General features: G+C 36.4%; 1 protein-coding gene and 1 non-coding gene across 24 annotated transcripts in view; both read right to left on the minus strand.

Moving 5' to 3' along the window:
• PUM1 (pumilio RNA binding family member 1) overlaps positions 1-22,596 on the minus strand; it is a 108,600-nt gene that overhangs the window by 27,983 nt on the left and 58,021 nt on the right. For 9 of the 23 annotated variants that reach the window (XM_023529246.1, XM_011357799.2, XM_011357793.2 and 6 more), the window contains 7 exons: positions 16,913-17,006; positions 15,431-15,547; positions 11,785-11,936; positions 6,612-6,750; positions 5,176-5,319; positions 4,031-4,327; positions 2,716-2,952 (listed from right to left, as the gene is read on the minus strand). In XM_023529246.1, coding sequence (XP_023385014.1) covers positions 2,716-2,952; positions 4,031-4,327; positions 5,176-5,319; positions 6,612-6,750; positions 11,785-11,936; positions 15,431-15,547; positions 16,913-17,006 — 1,180 coding nt within the window. The remainder of the gene's footprint in view (positions 1-2,715; positions 2,953-4,030; positions 4,328-5,175; positions 5,320-6,611; positions 6,751-11,784; positions 11,937-15,430; positions 15,548-16,912; positions 17,007-22,596) is intronic. The other 14 variants (XM_023529249.1, XM_011357800.2, XM_023529259.1 and 11 more) reach the window with 6 other exon arrangements.
• Positions 6,428-6,505, minus strand: LOC111738300. Its single transcript, XR_002779806.1, has one exon. It is a non-coding gene; the product is annotated as a small nucleolar RNA SNORD103/SNORD85 (small nucleolar RNA).

Here is a 22,596-nt window from a genome sequence, read left to right on the forward strand (position 1 = left end):
ATTAATAGTAGAAGCATTATTAGGTGTGGCCTAATATATATTTGGTAAAGAAATGCTAAGTTTCTTGTACCAAAATGTCTTTAGGGCCTTTGTATGGATACTGCTAAAAACCAAGTACCACACTATTTTCTCTAAGCTAAGGCTACAGCATACAAGAACCCCTGTCTCAAGGACTAGCAGCAGATTGAGAGGAGGTATAGCTCTTACTAATCAAGACACAAGTTCCTCAGAAATGACACACATGATTCATGTAGTATATGCAGCAATGCAAGTCCAATGCAAATACATAACTAAAATGCAAGGTAAACTTTTTTTAAAGGGAAGATAATGTTAAAAATAAAACTAAGCAGACAGCAAGAGTCATTAAAATAAGAAAGAACTCACACCAATAGTGATTTTCTACTCCATGGGGAAACATGAATTAAGAATAAGGAAGTATTTCATCAAATTGCTGATATATTGGAAAGAGGAAAGGAACCACACGTGCAAATAATGTCTCCAGCTTCACTTTCCAACACCAAGAACAAGAGCATTTAGTTCTGGGGCTGACAAACTACAGCCCATAGGACAAATCTGGCCTGCTACCTATTTTTGTAAATAAAGTTTTCTTTTCAACAATAGAGTTAAATATGCACTACAAAGACCATCTGACCTACAAACCTAAAATATTTACTATCAAGCTCTTTACGAAAAATTTTTTGTGGATTTAGTTTGTTTAGTACTCAGTATGAGCTGACATAGTTCAAATGTTTAAACCAAGAATTAAAAGGTTAAGCTTTCTGCATGTGATAATGCACTGGTTTAAAAGACACCCTAGGCACATCATGTGACAGAGTCTATACTAATACTGCATGCTTTTGAGTCAGGTTTGAGTTTAAATCTGTTCATATCTGAGAAGACCAAGGTTAGGTATTTAGGTCCGTTTCCTCACTTCTGTATAGTGGGCATAATACCTACACCACCTTCCAGAGTTTTATGTATAGCACCCAAAACCATTTAACAGTAGCACGTAATAAGTACTCAGAAAATGTTAGCTCCTTCTATCCATACACTAAACTGGAACTTTCATCTACCCCTTATAATTCTGCATTTACCCTCAGCCTTTAAAGCCAGGCAATCTTTCACTAGAAACACTGTTGTGCAATGTACCCGACTCCCTTAACTTTCCAATATGAACTTACCAATCTGCAATGTCCCTACAACTAAAGTAATGTCCGTATAACCTGAGACAATGAGTTCCACAACTATAGTTCTTACTTTCTAAAATTTCAGGACATACACACACACGTATGTACTTACATAGACACATAGTTTTGCCTTAAAACTTGTTGCTCGAACACAAAGATAGCACTTCTTAGTTCTAGAACAACAACTATATTATCCTACCCCATCCAAGTATTTTTAAATTTTTATAATCATTCCCAAATCTTTGTCTTTCCAAATGAAAGCATAGTCAGTCTTCATTTCTGAGTCTATAAAGCCACTTTTAATCTTGCCAGTTAAAAAGTGAAAAAAGTCCATGTAAACTACAGACTCTGGATGATAATAATGTGTCAATGTAGGTTCATCAATTGTAAAAAAAGGTGACTGCAGTGGGGATGCTGAGAATGGGGAAGGCTATGCATGTGTGGGGTTGAGGATACAGAGAAAATCTCTGCTCTTCCCCCCGTCTTTTTTTAAACTGCTCTAAAAAAAAATAATAAAGCCTAATTTAAAAAAAAAAAAAGCAACAAATAGAGGATTATTAAAAAATAAATAAAAACAAAATTTTGGCGACAAAGTGGCCACACATAATTTTTGCCGGGACAGTCTTGTTTAGGGCTGTCGTCACAGGGTAATAATTAATAGCACCCCCATTCACTCTCAAAAGTGTTCTGGGTTGCATGATAAATTATGTAATCACTCTACTTCTATGCCTCAACTTTCCCCATCTAAGAAATAAATCAGTACTTCAAAATCCAAACTCCATAAATAACTAGAGGAAGGGAGTATGCACTATCTCCTATCTCCAAAGATGTAAAAATGTGCCACCCAAAGTGCTAATACAAGTCTTTTCATTCTTACGGCCTGGTGCTTAAGATCCTCTTCCCCTCCTCCCCTCCTCGTTTTCTAGGATTAGATGGTAACATTTTTTAAATCCCATACATATAACAACCAAAACATATATTTGGGAAATACACATCTATACTCATGAGCATACTGTAGTTTAAGAATGTATATACAAATGTTCTTTTTAAGAACTTGGCAAATTTTTTAAAATAAAACACTTTATGTGAAAAAGTAAGATATTCAACATATACATGGGGGAAAGTGTGAAAAATGTACCAAAATATTAATCGTGGTGATATTTCAGTGGCAATATGAGGTGAATACATTGTGTCTCTATGTCTCTGTGTCTCTGTGTTCTCCAGCTTTACTTAAAATGAATCTGTACTGTGTTTATAATGAAAGATTCTCATATGGAGCCAAAAAACAAGATGTTCATACTAAAGCCGAAGTGAATATACAGGGGATCCACCCAAATTTTAATAAATCCAAAACTGCTATACTATCTAAGTAAAGCCTAAATAACATGAGGTAGTCAAGAAAGGCATAGAACACCCGGGACACTTCTAGGATAAAGGGACTGTCCTTTGCTTGTGCAAAGCACTTCTAATGGCATCAGTGGCAAGAGATTTCTAGAGTTCAAGGTGGTGTTAGAGTAATGGTTCTTACCCAGGTTTAAGCTTGAAGAGGATCCATGTGAAGAGAGGGAAGGAGGTGGTGTCTGTGAATGTCCTGGTCCCTGACTAGGGAGAGGCATGCCCACGGGTCCAGGAGAGGAGGAAAAGCTAAGGCCGTTATAAAAACTGTGTCCAATGGGGGTCAAGCTGCTCGATGTCCTCTTATAAAGGTCACTGCTGCCAGTCAGGGAGTCACGGCGGGAGCCACTGCCAGTGTTGGAGTTTGCAACTAAAATGGAATTAAAACAATGCAGATAAGAACAGGCCTGTTCTTCGAAGAACAAGCCCAGTGACCTGTTCCTAACACTTTGATCCAGACTCCTTACCACCGCAAAGTTGTAAGCAGAGACAGCCTAACTGTTCATGCGGCAGGTAAGGTAATAAAGAGGACATGGCTCAGGTTAGCATGAAACTTTTGTTCAAACCATCACACATATGCTAAATTAACCTTCCTTTTTGTGTCATATTATTATGGGGTGGGGGTGGGTTAAAAGCTCTGACGGCCACATTAGCTATGGAAAAAGTGAAAGAAAATGGGCTAAAAAGAATGCCTTTCATCGACCCCAAGGTTCTAACAGAAAAATGGAGTACGGAAAACAAATTTGTAAACTGAGTATTGCCCCGTACATGAGACTTATATATGAAAGCCTATTTTCTCAATGGGTCTGTTCAATCAAGAGTTATTACTAGCCCCCAATTTTAACTTAAGATACTTTCTCTTAAACCTGTCCTTCTGTTCTGAGATCACATTGTTTTACAAACACTGCAATTATCCCATTTGTTTACCTTATCTTACTACTTTCCTGTTTTTTTCTTCCACTGAAACATTAAAAACATGTTGGTCTAATTTCCTTCTTCCCACTTTTCCATAATATCCACCTTAATTCTTCTCAAAAGACTGAAGCAAACTCATGACTCTTTAAGGCCTACAGATTGTGGCGTCTACTACCCTGCGATCTTTGTAAGTCGTCCTCCCTGTTTTTAACATCCACATTTCTCTGCTTCCTCCATGTTCTTCCCAATGCCTGCAAAAATCTCCCCTAGTTTTTTAATCCCTGAAACAAATTGACTATAAGATATAAATAAGTAGCAACACAAGCGTAAACCTGAAAACAGGCCCCAACTGTAAATCTTGGTTTTAATTAGTCCATCATCTCAAAGATGTGTGGGACGGGTGGATTCTCACGGGGCTTGATCCAGGTCTGCCTGTGGTATCTGTGCAGGGGTCCATGCACTGTCAAGTGTTCCATAAATATTGTAAAAATAATTAAAATTCAGTTTTATGAGCACATCAATCTGATTTCTACCTGCTGTTCCAAACCCTCCGAGGGCAGATCCCAGGGTGGCGCCAAGAGAACTGCTACTTCCAAATCCCAAGGATGTGTTGGCAGGCTGCGCAGAGCCCTGGGAGAAGAGGGAGCTGCTCTGGGAATTGCTGCTCAGAGAGTTGTTGCCGTAGAAAGAGCTGGACGCCAGGTTGTTATTGGGCTGCTGCTGGGGCTGGGGCTGAGGCTGCTGGGTTCCTAAAGGGCGAAATGGTCCATTTGTTGTTCCAGCAAGCCCACCAGCTGCTCCGTTTGCTGAAGCTGCGGCTGCTGCAACAGCTACAAAGAAGAAAGCAAACCATTTGGCTACAAAAGGGAGTGGCCACATTTCCTAACTACGTTGTTACCCTTTTTTGAAAACCTTTTAATTCTGCCACATCTTTTCGAAGTAGACATAACCCTTGTAGAGAATCATACAAATGTCTTTGATCCTTTCATTTGAAGCTTTTATTTTCTATTTCTACATTTAACTTGAGGTCAAAATATGACTGGAGCAACCATTTTAAATACAACTACTTCCCAAAATCTCAAGTTCCACAAATACCTATGTTGAAGACATTTTTCCAGAACCAGTGTTAACCATATACTAAAGTCCTTCAAATTCCTAAGATATTTAAGCATGCTGCTCTCTTCTAGAACTTCCCACTATAGTTGCTAATTAAATACAAACAGCTTAAAACAAATACCTATTACCCCAACCAAAATTAATTTTTCTGCCACATCTTACTACTCTCCTTCCACCTCCTCCATCCCTGCCCCACCCCCCGCAAATTCATCAAAAAAAGGCAACCACGACAACAAAAAAAACCTACGTTATTTTAAAATAATGACATGGATTTCTATTAAATTAGCCTTGGACTTCTGCCAACAGTACTATTTTATGTGAGTAATCGAACTTCTTGTATTTGCAGTGGAATGGGCCCTTGCTGCTAACCAGCTGGTACATGCCATCAACAGAATCAGAATCTATCAAGGTCACTTGTTGCTTCTGATTCTCTTTGAAACGTTACAGGGTAGAAGTGCTGTAGTGAGAACTGTCAAATAAAGTGCATTTCAACACATTTTAAGAATATCATTTATCACCCCTTTTAGATATCTGACATGAGCCCACCAAGATGTAAACTCACCTGCTTGTGCGGCTGAGGAACTAATGATGACTGGGGCAGGAGCTACAAGTCGTACAGGAGCTCCGAGTCCATTTCTTGCTCCTGTATTCACCACAAGGGCACCGGTCTGGTCATAGTAAGCAGCGGGAGCCAAGACCGGATAACCTGGGAATATCAAGCCGACATATTATAAGTATATATAAAACTAACACCTGTCTCCTGATACCAGCATATTGTAAATAGTCACCAACTCAGCTCTGGGGACAGACAGACCGAGATGTATATGCTGATATATGACTAAATCTCTGGTTATCCATTTGTTCTCCTGTAAAATGAGGATAATAAAACCTGCCTCTTGTAAAGTGCTTGTGAAGATTAAACTAAAAGATGAATGTGAAAGATCCAGTGTGATATTTGGCACAATAAGGGATAGTGTTATTTATCATTCACTAGGTGTTAGAAAGGGAATTTGGCATGATAGAGAATACTATACTTTTCAAAGTGCTAACCAAGGTTATCACCAGCAATCACACACTGACAATTTTTTAATGTTTTCTTGTCCACACAAATAACAGAGGGTACAAATGATTACAACAATCACAGTACTTTCATATCACATAATAATCTAAGCACAAATATGCTGCAAGTTAACATGAAAAACCTAGACAGGCTTTAATTGATAGAATCTTTTCATACTATATGAAATAGTACTTTCAAATCCTATTGAGCCATACAAAAAATTATAGGTGACTTCTTAATTAAACATAAATGCTTAGGAACTAACAAAACAAATGCTGCAAGTTAAATTTACTCACTGAACTCATAAATGAATCAGTTAATTTGGCAATGCTTCATGGTCAGTAATGATCCATAAACTCACGCTGAGGTCTTATAAAGGACCTGTTTCAAAGGAAGAACCTCAAACTACATCCAGTCTATGCAAAGAATAGGACCAGGTGACAGTAAGCCAAATATAACATATATTCAAGATATATATATCAGTCATAGGTAGGCAGTTACATGGCACCTCTACAACTGGTTTAGAGGAAATCCTAAGAATGTAAAGGATGATCCTATCAAGGAATACCAGGAATTTCTTCCTAATAATGCTGTTCAAAAACATCTGCTAAAGTCTAAAGCCCTACAGTAATGATAAAGTGGTAAGGCCACTCCTTCTACACCTAATAGTGAGGAAAAAAAATAGATCATCACCAACGAAAACAGCATATTCGAAGCAATGTATGCAGATTTGCACATCTCCACCAAGATTAAGACTGGCTCAGAACAATTAGGTGCTCTCATCAATGAACCGTGATCTAAGTGAGGGCAAGTGTATGTCATCCTCGCCAGTCCCCAAATCATAAGCCTAAAAGCACTGCCCAATCTTCTTTGAATCTCTCCCAACAAGCAGACTTTTCTTTTCTCTCAAATTATTAGGAACAACAGTGAAGTCTCACCTGGCATGCCTGCAGCCAGTCCTTGTCCAAAAGCAAGAGCAGAATTCACTGCTGCAGCTGCCACTAATGGATCTGTTTGCTGTCCCTGCTGGTTCTGATTTGGGGTCAAAGGACGCTGGCTGGCTCCTCCACGGAGAACCTGGGAGACAAAAATAAATCAACTACTTCCCACTCATTGGATATATCTAAGATCCACCATGTGCTTAACTTGAGTCAACTTTTAAAAACTGACCGTTGTAAAACATTTTTCATATAATGGTTTTATATGACATGGCTAGGATAAAAACTTAATTAACAACACTTCATTCTACCATTCTTAGTTTAAACATATTAACTTTATACAGGAGCCGAAAGCATATATTAGTGATGATTCATTCATTAATCAAATACTTAAAGATGCCTGCAGGTACTACAGGTAAAGCGATGAATGAGACAAGCAAAGCCCCGGCCCTTTTAGAGCTTTTATTCTAATGAATGAGACAGACAATAAGTAGTAACTCTATAACATCAGTGTTCTGACAAAGTGGGTGAAGAAGAAAGAGTATGATGGGTGGGGGAGAGGGTTTAGATAGAAGGAACAGGGATAATTTACTTAATAATTAAGTTAAAATACCTGTGACCAAAAAGAGATCCACAAAAGAAGCTATATTTTCCTTTTGGAATATGAGAGCATTTTCTCTACCCTAGAACACTATTCCCATTCATCAGGGCCCAAGTGAGCTCACCAGATTTGATTTAGGAAGATTCTGACCTAACTGTTTCTATTTCTTCTCTCATAAATTCCACAAACATAGAGCAATCTAAATGGAGATGAATATTAGTCAAGAACACTGACATTTCAGTGCAGAATACCAATTCTGCCACTGTGATAAAGGATTGACATTTTTATAAATGAAACACAGGTATTAAGTTGCTGATAATCATTCTTATTCTGAATATATGAATAATCTATTCCACAAAATCTATATACCATAGCAAGTAAAAATGTTAAACCCACAGACCAAGGTTAAAATTACCAAAGTTTATAAACAATGTATTTTGCAATGTTTTCAAAAGCAAAGTTCTCATGAGATTACTTTCACTAACATTCTGCTATTTATAAAAGTTAGACATATTGTTCTCGGTACTTTTGGTAAAAAATGTAAGAGAAACACCACCAGCAATCAATTAAATATTTATTAAATGAGCATAAGGTGAACAACACTGTCCACATTGGCAAGAAGAGATGTGCAATTTGCCCAAAGTCTCTTATTTCTTTATTTGTAAAAATAGCTCATCTTGCAGATTTGTTGGGAGTATGGGAATTAATGTCTGCAAGGCACAAGTAAGTATCCAGGAGCTAATCAATAACCAATAGCTAATTACTGTCAAATTTTAGGCAGTTTATTTCAGTTTGTGACTCAAAGACTCTAACCAACTTTACAAGAGAGGGCGAACTTCAATCTATATAGAAGAGGTTATACAGGGGAGTACTTGGGCTAAGACTTAGAAGATGCCTATCTGCAAGCAAGAATAATTTATCCAGCAAAGCTATCATTTAGAGTTGAAGGACAGATAAAGAGCTTCTCAGACAAAAATAAGCTAAAGGAATTTATCGCCACCAAGCCAGTATTACAGGAAATGTTGGAGAGACTTCTTTAGAAAGAAAAAAACATGTATCAAAAACAGGAATAAAGAATGGTAACAATTACATTCCTATCAATAAGTACCTTAAACGGAAAAGAATTAAGTGCTCCAACCAAAAGATAGAGTGGCTGAAAGGATAAGAAAACAAGATTCCTACATATGAAAAGGAAGGGGATGGAAAAAGATATTGCTTTGATGGACCTAGAAGGTATTTAAGTCAGACAGAGAAAGATAAACACTATATGATTTCACTTATATGAGGAATCTAAGGAATAAAAAGAACAAACTAATCAAAAACAAATTCACAAATACAGTGGATAATTTGGTGATGGACAGAGGGGAGGGGAGCCTAGGGGGCTGGGAGAATGAGGTGAAGGGTTAAAGAAGTACAAATCAGTAGCTGATGGATGGTCACAGGGATGGGGAGCACGGCATAGGGAATGCAGTTAGCATTAATACGTTGGCTAGGTGGAGGGTCAGGGGAGGGAGAGAGCAATTGGGGGGATCATTTTACAAACTATATAGATGTCTAACCAATGTACTGTATACTTGAAACTAATTAAAATAAATAAATTTTTTAAAAAAAGAAGAAAAAGATGCCTAACCAATAACCCAGAAGAGCCTCACTCTAGGAAAAGTAAACAGCATGTACAGAGATTCGGCAAACACTAATAGTTCAAAACTACTGGAGAATTAACAAAATATCAATGAAAGCCTCGTTTTCAAAAGACGTAATAAACCAAACTTATGTATGTCTACAAGTTGTATGAAAGGTCAGGGGACAGGGGAGTGAAAAAGATGCCTGAAGAAAGATGTAGTCCTGACTGTTGAATCTTTTTTCAATTAATGAGGAGAACAACATGTTTCCTTTTGGTCCACTTTCTAGAAATCTATGTAGTATCCTGACAATAAATCAGAGTTCTTAAGTCAGCTGCCAATATTCACACATTTTAATTTCACCAAGTCTGAGTTTTATGGGAATACATAAAATTTCACAATTAACATTTATTTTAACATTTACTAAAAGTCATTTTTAAGAAGTCTGAATTTCTATTTATAAAACACTATCCAAGGAGTTAGTTTATTACCCATCTTCACGACACAAAAGCTGTTAACTTTTCATTTATTTTTAAAAGTACTGATTTAAACAGTGTTTGAAATCTACCAATACTTAATAAGTAGATGTTCAATAGGGGTGTTTTAATTAAAATTCATTCATCCTTCCATAGTTCACCATGTTTGATAGAATCATCAATCTCTACTAATTTAGAAAATTCAGAAACCACTCTGAACTCTTTTCTCTTAAAATGCAATGCTCAATATCAAACCACCACCAAGTTTACCACCTGTGCTTGAGTTCAACCCAATACCCAGGGTTTTTCTTTTCTATTTTAAAATTCTTGTTAAAACAAAAGAAAAGACTAAAATTTTTATCAAGTGTCAAAGGAAACTTCAAAAAGGATAAAAAAGAAATCAGAGTAAGATGCTTGGCTAGAATGTCACTGACTCTGCTCAAATTAGATTTGGAATAGTTAGTGTATCTAGAACACAACAAATGCTTTCCAATAAAATGTAAAGGCCAAAAGCAAAGTTTACTACGAGCCTCTCATTTCGATAACTATGACAAAAGAGTTCACCAAGAAAATCATTGTTTTCCTAAAATGAATGAAACCAAAAACTGACAAAAATAACAATGGACCTAAAATATGGCTGCTTATTAAAAATTAACGCTAATAACTTTTTTATAGGATTTGTAATTACAGATGACGGAAAACTCTGAAATGCAAATGATTATCATGCCCATTTTATAGCTAAGGAATATATATACATAGAAGTTATGCAACTTGCTCTACTTGCAATCAGTTAGTGACTGAACAAAGACCAGATCACAGGTTTTCCATTAACTCCAAACATCACAATATGGTCAGAAAACAGTACAAGTTATGAAATTATAGACTATTTAAATCTTAATATCTGTGTGACTGTGGGCACATAAATTCCATTTCTTCAACCTTTGTATGGAAAGTCACATAATCTATTTACCAGAATTAAAGTAAGTAAAAGAAATTATATGTAGAGCATTTAGCTTTAAAAAGAAAGCTTCCAATAAGAAGTACTATTACTGTTTTTCTTGTTCATTCTATTAGAGCTAATTTTAAAACATGTCAATTACTTCAGATTTTCAAACCCACAATGCTTTCGGAACCATTTAAACACAAAGATCACCACCCAACAAATTAATACAAGCTATATACAGAGTACCTACTAAGAAATTTATTAATAGAAATCACCCATTCTGTCAACAAATTATCTGCTGAATTCTCTTGCATACCTGGTACTAGAATTCTATCTATTACAAAGAAAATGTATATTAGCTTCCCTCCATCCAATTATCTTACTATAAAAAATAATTGACACAAGATAAACTAGCTGGAATCTTAAGACCTGTGTTATTCTATAATTGTGTGGAATCTAAAAAATAAATATATTCTCTCTTAGTGAGATTGATAAAAAGCAAAGAATTCTTGTTTGTACATATATAAGCATGGTGTTCTGCCTTTAGTTTGACAATGCATATCAAAAGTCTAAATACTCATTTTATTTACTCAAAAGAAATCAATTTCTAGGAATTTATTCCATGAAAGTAATCACAGACTTATGCAAAGGATATTCATCAGTCTTATTTATAACACTAAAACATTGCTAAGTTAAATATCAAATCATAATGGACTAGTCAAAATAAAGTATGGGATATTCTTTGATGGATTTAAATACAGCTAGAAAATGTTATTAAATAACAAACTGTTAAAACAGGATGTAAAACCACATGGACAGAAAAATCCCAATTTTACAACAAATTAATTAAATAAGGTTAGAGTGATAGATACCAAACGTTAATAATGATTGGTTTCTTCTGACAAAAAGGATTTTTGTTGTTTTCCAATTCAACACAATATTCAGCAAATAAATAGGTGTTATTCTAGTAAGCAAGAAAAAATAGCCATTTAAAATAAAAAGACATACTTGGTTTTGCAGTTAATTATTCTTTCCCAACTCAATTTAAAACCTCTCATTACTATAAAACAGATATAACAGGTTTAAGATTTACATCCCATCCAATAGATGTTATAAATAAGCAGTCTGAAGAACAAGTCCCTCCCCCTCTGGTGGCAAGCCTCTTGTAAGAGAGCCAAAAGTGATCTGAGAATGGTGCTTAGCAATTAACTATAGTATGGCAGAAAGAAAATTTACTGTCGGTATGAATTCTCTCTGCACTTGCTAACTATATACCCTTAACTAGACAATTTTTTAAGCAGTCTTCTCATATGTAAATCGTATAATATCATTATTTCAACTGGTTACACTGACCAAGGACCTGATCCATGAAAGGCATTCAGTAAGTTCAGCTAAGTTTGAGCCTGAACTCAGATACAAATAAAGAAAGGGAACGCATCCATTCAGTACTTCTCTATTCGGACCAATGTTACCTTTTAATTATATATGGTAACTAAAATTATTACATGGGACAAATTTTGTTAACATGTACCTGCTGCTGCCCTTGCTGAGCCTGTGGAGTGGTCTGCTGGTTGGCAGAATTTGTTGCTGCTGCTGCAGCCGCAGCTTGCTGCTGGAAAAGACTGGCAGGGTAGACTCCCCAGGGAGTAACTCCATAATACTGGTGAGGGACCACAGCCGGGCCTAAAAATAGCAAGAGAAGTGTAAGAAAAGTTTAGACTAGTAAAAATCATCTCAGAGTTTCCAAAAACTACATCTAACTCAGCAGATCCTACTGTAAAATATTATGAATATACTAGTTCATTTTAGCTAATCATTAATTCTATTATTTTTTAAAATATAAAACATTATACATGATCCCCACACCAAACTCTTCCGAAGTCAGTAACATACTCCAGCCCTAGAGAAGAAGCTAGTGAAGGATAAAACATGGAAGATATCGAAAGGAAACATAACTAGTAGAAGTAGGACAGGGTCAGTTTAAGAACACATGGAGGAACTGGCCTTGGTCAGGAAGAAGGCAAAGGCTTGCTTTTTCCAAGAAAGGACACAGGAAAGATATAGATAAAATTTGCTGTTAGAAGGGAAATGGGAATGTGTGCTCGGAGTGATGTAAACAGAACCAAAGATTAAGCTGTACCCTGCTCTCAATGTAAGGATGGCATCTGAGGTGATTAACAGGGATGCAGATACTAGCACTTCATTAACTTCAGAAGCATGAAAATCCATCAGTCTTCTGACAACAAAACTCAGAGACTCCACTGAACCTCCACTCCACTGCTCAATTTCTAAGCTGATTGGTTTTCCTATTTGTAAAGTCACAGAAGTCATTCAACACAACTACATTCAGACATTGACATATGAAATTTTAAATGTAAGTCAAAGTTGAAACAAAGAGAAACAAAAAAAATGTAACATCTTGACTTATTATAGATCTGCTGAGTATATATCCTAAACAAAACTAGGCTTTCTGCTCTAAATTATCTGTTCACCTTCTTTGACAAGGAGCTACAGCTGCAGTCTCTGCCACACAGAGTAGGCAACAGAGAGATAACAGAGCTATACAGACAGCAACCTGGATGTGACAGAAATCTAAACCATAGAATTTTCTGAAGCTGGTGGCTAGAAACATCAAGGCTGCCTACCTCCCAACCAAGACAAAGGCTCAAAGCCAGCTCCTCACATCTGCTGAAACACATCTCCAATTAGAACCCTCCTAATTAAAGCACAAAGTTCAAAATATTTGCAACTTGGTTAATAATAATCCTGCCTTACAATGGAGTTCCAAAGAGCTGTTTCAAATTCAGCTGTTCTGACATTAATCCTATAGAAACATATACTTAAGTCGAAATAAATTGGTACAGTTTTTGTTCCTCCATTTTAAGCTTCTAAAGTACCAAAAAAAAAAAAATTATATTACTATCTAATGATGCTCTGACATTTTTAATTTTGTATTTTCTGTACCTGTGGACTTAACCAAAATCAAGAAGCTCTGTTTATAAGGGTGCCCACTGTGAAACACTACATCTGCTTAGAAAAGGTATGTCACAATTGAGCTATTTTATTGTAATAAGCAAATGGGTTAAATGATTTTTATCAGAACCTAAATAGTCTAGAAACCATGCCTCCAAGTTAAAGAGAGTAGTGGGCCCCCCAAACTCATCTACCTAGTGTTTACAAAGAGGAGTGATCTTGGGCAGTTAAAGAATAAAAGATAAAACATAATGAAGTCCCAGCCTGTGCCTTGGTTTCCTCCCCTGCAAAATGGGTGTAATAGGTGTTAGGGTATTGCCACATCTACCATAAAAGGTTGGGCTGTAACCTATAATGATATTCCCAAGGCTCCCCTCAAAAAGTCAACAAACAAACCTCTCAGTTGGGCACAGACAGCTGTTACGTAAACTTTTAAACTCAGAAAGGCATGTCAAAAGGTATAACATTTCTGGTTCTCTATGAAAGCACTTAAGTCATTTTCAGTCTGGCTCAGCTAATGAGTAGAAAAAGCCAGATTCTGTTCACCAAACAATGATCTCAGTGAGGACAAGTGTGTCATATCTTAGACAAGTTTGCTGTTTAAATAATGTTACTGTAAGTTAGTAGAGGAAGAAAGTACAGAAAAGACAATTTAAGATAACATAGATTATTACACAGTATAGTGCACACATGGGTCTGGAGTTAGATCTGGATGAAATCCCAACTGTACAACATTTAAATTGTGTGATCTCAAAAAGACAGCTCTCTGAGCCCCAAACTCTTTAATTTGTAAAATCGTCATGTAACAACTCAAATGAAAGAAAAGCACTCATCGCAATGCCTGGCAAATAATTAATAAAGAAAGGTTCTATAAATATTAACAGTGGTTAGCAAAGATCATTCTGCTAGGAAGAGCTTTCTATTTCTCCCTAAAGACGGGGGTTGGGGACCGGGGAACGAAACTGCCTATGTTCCCATCAAAAGTCTATGCCAAAATGGACACAATTCTAAAGAAATACAAACTTACATACTGCATTTGAGTTCATAATTGCAAATCACAAGCTATATAAAAAGTGAAATCTCACAGGGATATTTAGTCATGATTAACATGACTTAGAGGGATCTCTCCCCCAAAGAATATTTACTTTGGATTTAGTCTGTCCTAATGTTGAAATCAATCTACCATACATTTATGACCCCACTATGGTGACAGCAACTGTGCCAAAAGTGCCTGCTTTTGAAAGAGTTTAGTCTCAAGGGCAGGAGGAGGAAACTACTCATGTATACATCCACAAGCAATAATAAGTAATAGAGAATGACTAGGGAAGGGTTAACAAAGAAAGGCTTTCTAGAGGTGGCAATAAGTTAAGGATGCTTCCCAGGCAAAGAATGGGGGGAAAATTGACTACAGAAGACTGAGACCATAGTGTCCAAAGACTCAGAGTCCTAGACTAAAGTGATTATCTACGACAAGCTAAAATCAGTTTAATATTACTAGAGTGTATAGTGTGAGCCAATGGTATCCAATTTGGAGGGAAGAAAGTGGCACACCTATAAAGACATCCATAATAAGTCACAGAGAGACCCCCTAAACATAGTGGGTTCCAAACCTCGCTAATCCTCAGAATGCCATGCCAGCGCCTTAAAAAATACTGATTCCAAAGAAGAACAAACCACCACCACCAGCACCACCACTCAAGCAGATTATAATGATCAGCCATGTTTGATAATAACCGCAGTATGCTACATTACGGTGAATAAGACAAAAAGCAATGAAGGATGAAAGAATAATGTCTGTGTTTGAGACAGTTTTCTTGAACAATTAGGAAGGTAGAAGAGGGAGAAGAAAGAAGCAAGAAAATTAGGACTATGTGAGAAAGTCTAGGCAAAGCTTATAAGGACCCTAACTGTGATAGCCTAGAGATCTGGACAACAGGAGAAATTCCCAAAATATATATGAGCAACTGGTGGCTCTGTAGATCCAAAATACCTATACAGGAGATAGCTGATTAGTTTCTCTTTGGACATGTTCAAGTGTGAGGTTACAACTAAGCCGAGATATCCAACCGGCAGGTAGATGGCACTGGAAATCAGAAGAGTCTCCCAGTGGAGACATGAATTTGTGAGAGAGTATAAAGAACACATGCCCATCTCAAATGACTTTTAGCAGGTGAGAAAATCCCTTGTGTGGCAGAATGTCTCACCTAGTGTTGCTGCTGCAGCCAATCCAGCTGTGTAGGGATCCGTCCCTGGGGGAGCAGCGCTGATGATGTATGGATTGGGGACAAACGCGGCGGGAGCTAAACCTGCTGAAAACATACCTGTCAGTAAAAACAAATTTGACTAAAACTGCAGCCCTACCAAATACCTACACAGTTGGGCTATTCATTCCAGGCTGTAGGTGAGAAAAAAAAGAAAAAAGAAAAAAAAAAAAGAGAAGATAGGATAGGTTGAGACTAGAGAGGAATTTTAAAAAGATAAAATCATCCCTATACTAAAGATTATGGTGACATTTATCTTTCATCTTTTTTTTCTACCTCTGCTAAAAAATTATAATTAAAATTGTTATGCAGTTTTAAATTCGGCACAATTTCTAAAAGATTCAAGTTATAACAGGTTTAACTAGAACAACTTGAAAGACTTTCTAATAGGACGAGGGGTAGATTTTATTTCCATTTAAATCAACTTCCCAGTTTCCCTCAAAGAAAATATATGGGTATTTATTAAAGACAACTATCTACAATTATAAAACACCAGACCTAGGCAAAGGCCTTCACGCCCGGCCTCATAGATCTAGGTGGGAAGCAGGTCTCTTCTTTCACTGCACACCACTATCCATGATTGGAGATCGCCTTTCATTCAATCACATCATTCTGACACATTAAAAAAAAAAAGTTCTACTTATACTTGTTTACATTTACAGCACTTTGTTTCAGAGACATTTAAAAGGCTGGGGGAAGGGCAAAAATATACATGTCAAAACTTTAACAATTGCTATAGAAGGGCAAAGCTACTTTAAAACCCAGTAATTACATGGGAATACATTATGAAATTTTTAATATATGTTGCTACTTAATAAGACGAGGAGTTGATATATTTGCAGTCTACAAAACCCCAACATGGACAAAACTACTGTCATTCAATCGATTCAACCAATCTCACTAACAGAGTTGATGCTACTAGTCACTACTGTAAGATTTTTAAATCTTGAAACAGCTCACAGAGAGCAATAATTGTACTGATACTAAGAACCAAGAAATCTTATGAGGTCTAGAAGGTGTGCCAAAAATAAAGAACATAGTTAGAAATAACTGGATGAGGAAAAGGCCATTTACTTTGAGGAATTTGTCTGGACTTTTATAATCAGTCTACACCAGCAGTCCCTGACCTTTTTGGCACCAGGGACCAGTCCTCCTATGAGAATCTAAAGCCTGATGAACTGAGGTGGAGCTGAGGTGGTGATGCGAGCGCTGGGGAGCATCTGCAAATACAGATGAAGGTTCGGTCGCTCTCCCGCCGCTCACCTCCTGATGTGCGGCCCAGTTACTAAGAGGCCACGGACCGGTAGCAGTTCATGGCTTATGGGTTGGGGACCCCTGGTCTACACTACTGAGTTTCACAGCAGCCAGTATCCTAAAATGGTGGCCAGACTGAAAAGAAGGGAACTCGAAGGCTTAAGGACTTACCAATGTGAGGCTGATGAGCAGCTGCTAGTGCATACTGCTGCTGCTGAGCAGCTGTCAACTGCTGGACAGCAAGCGCATTAGGTCTTTGGAACAGCTGAGGTAAGAAAAAGACACGGTGAGGTTAGAGAAACCGTCTCATGAATAATTTCAAAACCTCTCTGAATAAAAACTTCCATAAACTCTGTTGAGGCATAATACTTTAAACGAAAATGTTCTGATGCTCTTCTCCATTCACAAAGCATCACGATTTTTCACAGTTCTGCTTTTCCTCTCTTTCTTTACCTAATGTGGTATGCCCACTTCCCATGTGCTGATGACTTTGCAGGTTATATGTTCCTTGAACCATACCCTTACACACAAATGCCTTAGTGGTTGTCAACAGGTATGAGGGTCCTGCCTGACCCAAAGCACACTTAAAAATTTAACAAAGGTACCTCAAAATGACTTAGGATGCTGCCCCTAGCGCTGTTATCTCCTTCCAGTTCTTTTGACACACCTAGTGATTTAATCCTCACCTACTCGCATTCTGGAAAGGGCAAAGTATTCATTTCTTCCTCAGGCTGCCTCTTCCCAGGGAAATGATATTGATTCCTTCTCCTCAACTAGTGGCTTATCATAATGAGCAGACTAGACAATTGCCCAACCTTTGGGGGCTCCTGAGTTTCCTTAGATACCTATTCTTTATATGCAGGAAATAAAATGACAGAAGTATAGCTGCTACTAACAAAACTTGAATTACGAGCTCAGACCCAGTATACTTTAGTTTCCAAGAAAGGAAAGGTGTTCAAAGGCCCTGACACTAAGAATATCACAAAGTTCTATGTTAATACAAAGTCAATCACTTATTCATTCATTCTACAAATATTTATGACGCAAATAATACCTGCTAGGCACTGTGCAAGGAGCTAGGGATGTAACAATGAGCAAAATGTGCGCACATTTTAGTATGAATAGTAGTGGTGCAAAGAAAGGGGATGCCAGTAACCTGATTTTGCAATACTTTGACACATCTCCTTTCAAGCAGTCACACTAAATACTCCTTTGCTGGCAAAGAGACTAAAAGCACTTACTGAAAGGAACTCCCTAGAAAGGACTTCAACCTACCTGCTCTTTCTACAGCACTTTTCAGCAGCTCAGCTGACATCACTGGATGATATAAAACAGACACCACAGTTCTTGAATTATGCTTGTCCCCATAAAGAGACCTGACTGTTTCAGACATTAGGAAACAATGTCATTCCACCAACTCAGCTTAATTATGATCATGACCAAACTTTTAAAAGGAAGGTTTTATCCTATGATTTGGCCACCTCTATGCCTCAAAGAAATGAGACTGATTTAAAATAAAAAGGAAATAAAGGGTGAATATTGTGAACATACTGGCCAACTTCACCCATTACCTTTCTATACATTTATCTTTCTAAAAACCAGAGTAAAACCAGTTGTTGCTTTCACAGTATGTCAAAACCATGTATAGACTTCAAAAATACTTTAGAGTATTTTTTTTTTATTTTCAAAGGTTAAAGAAAAGAAAAATTTCATTATGATGCTGGTAAAAAAGATAGTACTACTTTAAAGGCATTGATTAAACATCAAGTCTTCAAAGAAAATACTGGACTCTGTTGACAAACATATCAAAACTATTGTTCACTTCAGGACGGGACCCAATCCATACTATGTGGTAACTGTGATCTTGGGATTTTTGCCAAGTTGGTTTCACATTTGTTTTTTTCTAAAGAACAGTCTCATAGTACTCCTAACAAAGAAGACAGCCCACCTAAAAGGGGCAGCCAGGAGGCAGAAAAAAAGTAAAAAAGTGGAAAGTTGATTTTTAAAATTTTTTCCAAGATTATAAAAATACTTCGTAGTTCCACTAAATACCTACTGTCTCTTCAATCAGTCTCTGGAACTTTCCTAGCCTAAAACATTTTGAAATATTTAAGATATCAGACATTGCTCATGGCTAACCTCTTCCCTCTACCCTGCTATGAACAAAGTAACTCATTGCTTTCCACAAACATTTTTCTGAGCACATTATTAGCTAGACACTATGACATGGAGATAGGAAAATAAAGATGGGTGTATTCAGAACATAAATATTGAAGTTATCTTGATTAACCAAAAAGAGTACTCTAATGCCATTCCATCTGACCTCTCATTTCATGTTTTTAACATCACTCATTATATGTGTGATGTATCTGTAAATATACATACAAATACACAGTGTGTAAATACCATCAAAGAAGTCATTCTGCATAACATGAGTTTGTGGTTCTAACCAAGTTATCACACTTTGAAAGTAGGGCCCATCACTTTTAACTAAAAAAATACAGGCCCTCCAAGAATTCCCATCTATCCTGTGTTTGAGAGTTGACTAATATCTCAGTAATTATGGTAAATATGGAATTACTTTTTTTAGTACATTCTGCAGCAAACAATTAACAAAAGTAAATTATGCATCTAGAGCAGGCAGATTTGATTATAGCATAGATTACAATAATTCTGGCAATTCTCTTAATGTAAATGGTCCAATATTAACTGGAAATGAGGGTATTCAAAACAAAATTGGGTAATTGGCAAGTGATGGATTCCAAAGGATCCTGAAAAATGCATACAAATGCCATCTGCTGGGCAAAGCACTGAGCTCTGTAAACATTTTCATGATTTTCACAAAGCAAGCTAATCCTAAGAAACATAATACTGTGCGATTAGGAGAAAATTTTTATTTTAAGGCCAGTATAATAATAAATGTGCCACTACTGATTACAATTTACTTGGGTAGAATTCATAAGTTGTTCAAGAGACTGAATACAGAGGAAAATATAAACAATTTCAAGTGTATCAAGGTTCTTAAAAAGAAATAAAAAAGAAATTTGGGGATTACACAAGCAAGCTGTTTTGACTCCATTCTCTGCCACTATATGACCTTATAGAAGATACCCTGCAGGGTTTTTAATTCCAGAAAAAAATCTGGGCAGTCAAAAACACTCAACATAATGACTAACATTTAGCTGGCATCTTATAAACTATAGTTACTACTATTATTACTGTTGTTATCCATAATAATTGTTGGCATAAAAAAATTGGTGTTGAGTTCAGAATATGAAGGAGTAATATCTAAATATGGAGTTAACAAATGTAAAAGACCACTCCCTCCATACTCCCTCCCCAAAATACAATGTACTGCCAGCCCTGGCTTTTTACCAGTTTAAGACAATATACAGCAGATAGGGAATAAGAACACAAACTCTGGGGCCAAAAAACCTGGATTCTTATCTCAGTTCCACCACTGACTTTCTATGTAACTTTTGGCAAGACGACCTCTCTATACCTCACTCTCCTCCTCTCTCTAAGAGGGACAATGAGACAATAAAGATACGTCTAACTCATAAAGTTATTTGTTGTAAGTATTAAAATTAATACACGTAAAACACTTAGAACAGTCTTTTATGTGTGACATTCTTTCTGATGAATGGAAGAGCACCTCTACAGCTCCTCTCCCAACAAGGCAGCCCAGGATGGGGAAAGCACAAGTCAAGACTTTTCAATGTTAAGTCAATGTTAAGTTCATTGCAAGTCAAGGGTCAATGTTAAAGTCCAAATCCAAATGAGTTCATGAGTACCAACGGCTCTCGGCAGGCCACAAAGATAACGAGAAAGGGGAAAAAAAAAATTTCTTTGTTTTGTTGATGAGTACTTTTTACAATATCTCCATGCAGAAAAAAAAACTATGAATGCAGTTGAATCTGAAGGTGAGACAACTCCACATATCCAAAGGTTTTATGTTTCTAGTACTAGGTCCAAAGGAAACAGCCTGGAGCTAGAAACCACAACATAGATGTTTGGAAGCTTGCAGAATATGACCTTAAGGAAGTCTCTTAGCTTCATGATGTCTTAACTTTCTTATCTGTAAAAATATAATAGCTGCCCTATCTCGTGGGGCTGTTGTCAGGATTGACAGAGAAAAGCCCTTTGGAGCACTAAAAGTATTTACGCTAACAGTGGGACTATTAATTTTTAATAAAGAAGTATATCGTACGTAGAGCCAGTCCTCGGTACATAAACTTGTAAAAATTTGCTATTTAAAGCTTCCAGATCAAAGCCCATTTTTGACCAGGTTATCTGAACAACCTCTTAATCAAATGCTAGCTAACATCAGCATTTTAATGGTGATTAGCTCATGACACTTATAGGACAATCTTCCTTTCATTTAACATTTAACCAGGATAAATGATCAACTAACAAATACAATGATTTCTTAACAGGTACATACAAACATTGCTGATGAATTTTAAAACTTAGAAAAATTCTTTACATACATTTCTTTAACAGATGAAGACTCTCAATCCAAAATAAATCATTTCTAAATACAGTGGGGAAAAATAAAACATATCTTTCCTCCAAGTAAATTAATATCTTTTGAAGAAAATCATATCATAAAATTTCAACAGTCAAATAACAATAAAGAGGTAAGCTTCAACTGACCGAATGCTAGCTAGTATCAACATTTTAACAGTGATTATTATGCACATGACACTAATAGAACAATCTTCCTTTCATTTGTAAATTGAAAAGCCAAAAATATTAAATATCCACATTAAAACTATGCACACACTTGGCCTCATAAGAAAAATATTTAATCACTACCACACTTTTAAAAACAGTGCATGCCAACTTCCTCTTCCATCTGACTAGAACTGTGAAGGAATAAATATAGTATTTCAATTATGACTTTCAGACTATTTTCTCTTTGTTAAAATTCATGCTTAACAGGTAACAGTTTTAGTACGTTAGTATACAATTTTATAAAATATGCTACATTTGGCTATTTTTAGATTCTAAATAAAGAATATCAACAATTAATCTGATTAAACTATACTGACATAATCCTGGCTTTGGTTTCTGCTATGCAGGATTGTAATATAATATAACCTAGTAAAATTTTCTAAAATACACTTAGGGAAATATAATGGTTTCATAATTCTTTATTAAAATGAAGAATATTGCTCAAGCATCATTACACAAAATAGTATAAACACATTACATAAGAACTGCTGACTATGTTTTCCAGGATTAAGGAGAAGACAATGAGGGGAAAGTATGAAGAAAGGGGGAAAATACTCCAGAAACATCAATGAGCATTTCAAACTACCCTTAATTAGGGCTTCTTAACCCCAGGTAGGTCTCTCTACCTGGGATAGGTAAAATTATCTTTACTTTCACAAAATTTAGCATGTCCTTCAATTATGATTACAAGTAACATACCACATTAACATCTGTAACTTAATCACCAAGAAAAATCACAAACATTTTCAGGTTACTTCACGATTGTTAGACATCCCAAAATCTTGTTTATGCTCATTATAATAGCTAGTATACCTACTTTTTCATGCATATGATAAAGCACATTATTAAATTTGTTGTTAAATATTTTATATAATTGGCTTCCTTTGTAATCCCACTTACTCTACACATTTTAAAGCATTCTGGGAATTCAGTCCACAGATGTCACCAAATTGCTAAGGGGTTCATGGCACAGAAAAAAGGAATCTCTGCTCTAGATAAATCTTAGAAAAGTAAAGTTCTTGATTAACAGTGACTAGCCAAGTACCATTAAGTGTGTAACGAACTAAATAAAAAATATTTTCTGTATTTCAGGCTGCTCTATCTATATTATATATCTC

The sequence above is a fragment of the Pteropus vampyrus genome, unplaced genomic scaffold (assembly GCF_000151845.1).
Source record: "Pteropus vampyrus isolate Shadow unplaced genomic scaffold, Pvam_2.0 Scaffold36, whole genome shotgun sequence".
NCBI classification, from domain to species: domain Eukaryota; kingdom Metazoa; phylum Chordata; class Mammalia; order Chiroptera; family Pteropodidae; genus Pteropus; species Pteropus vampyrus.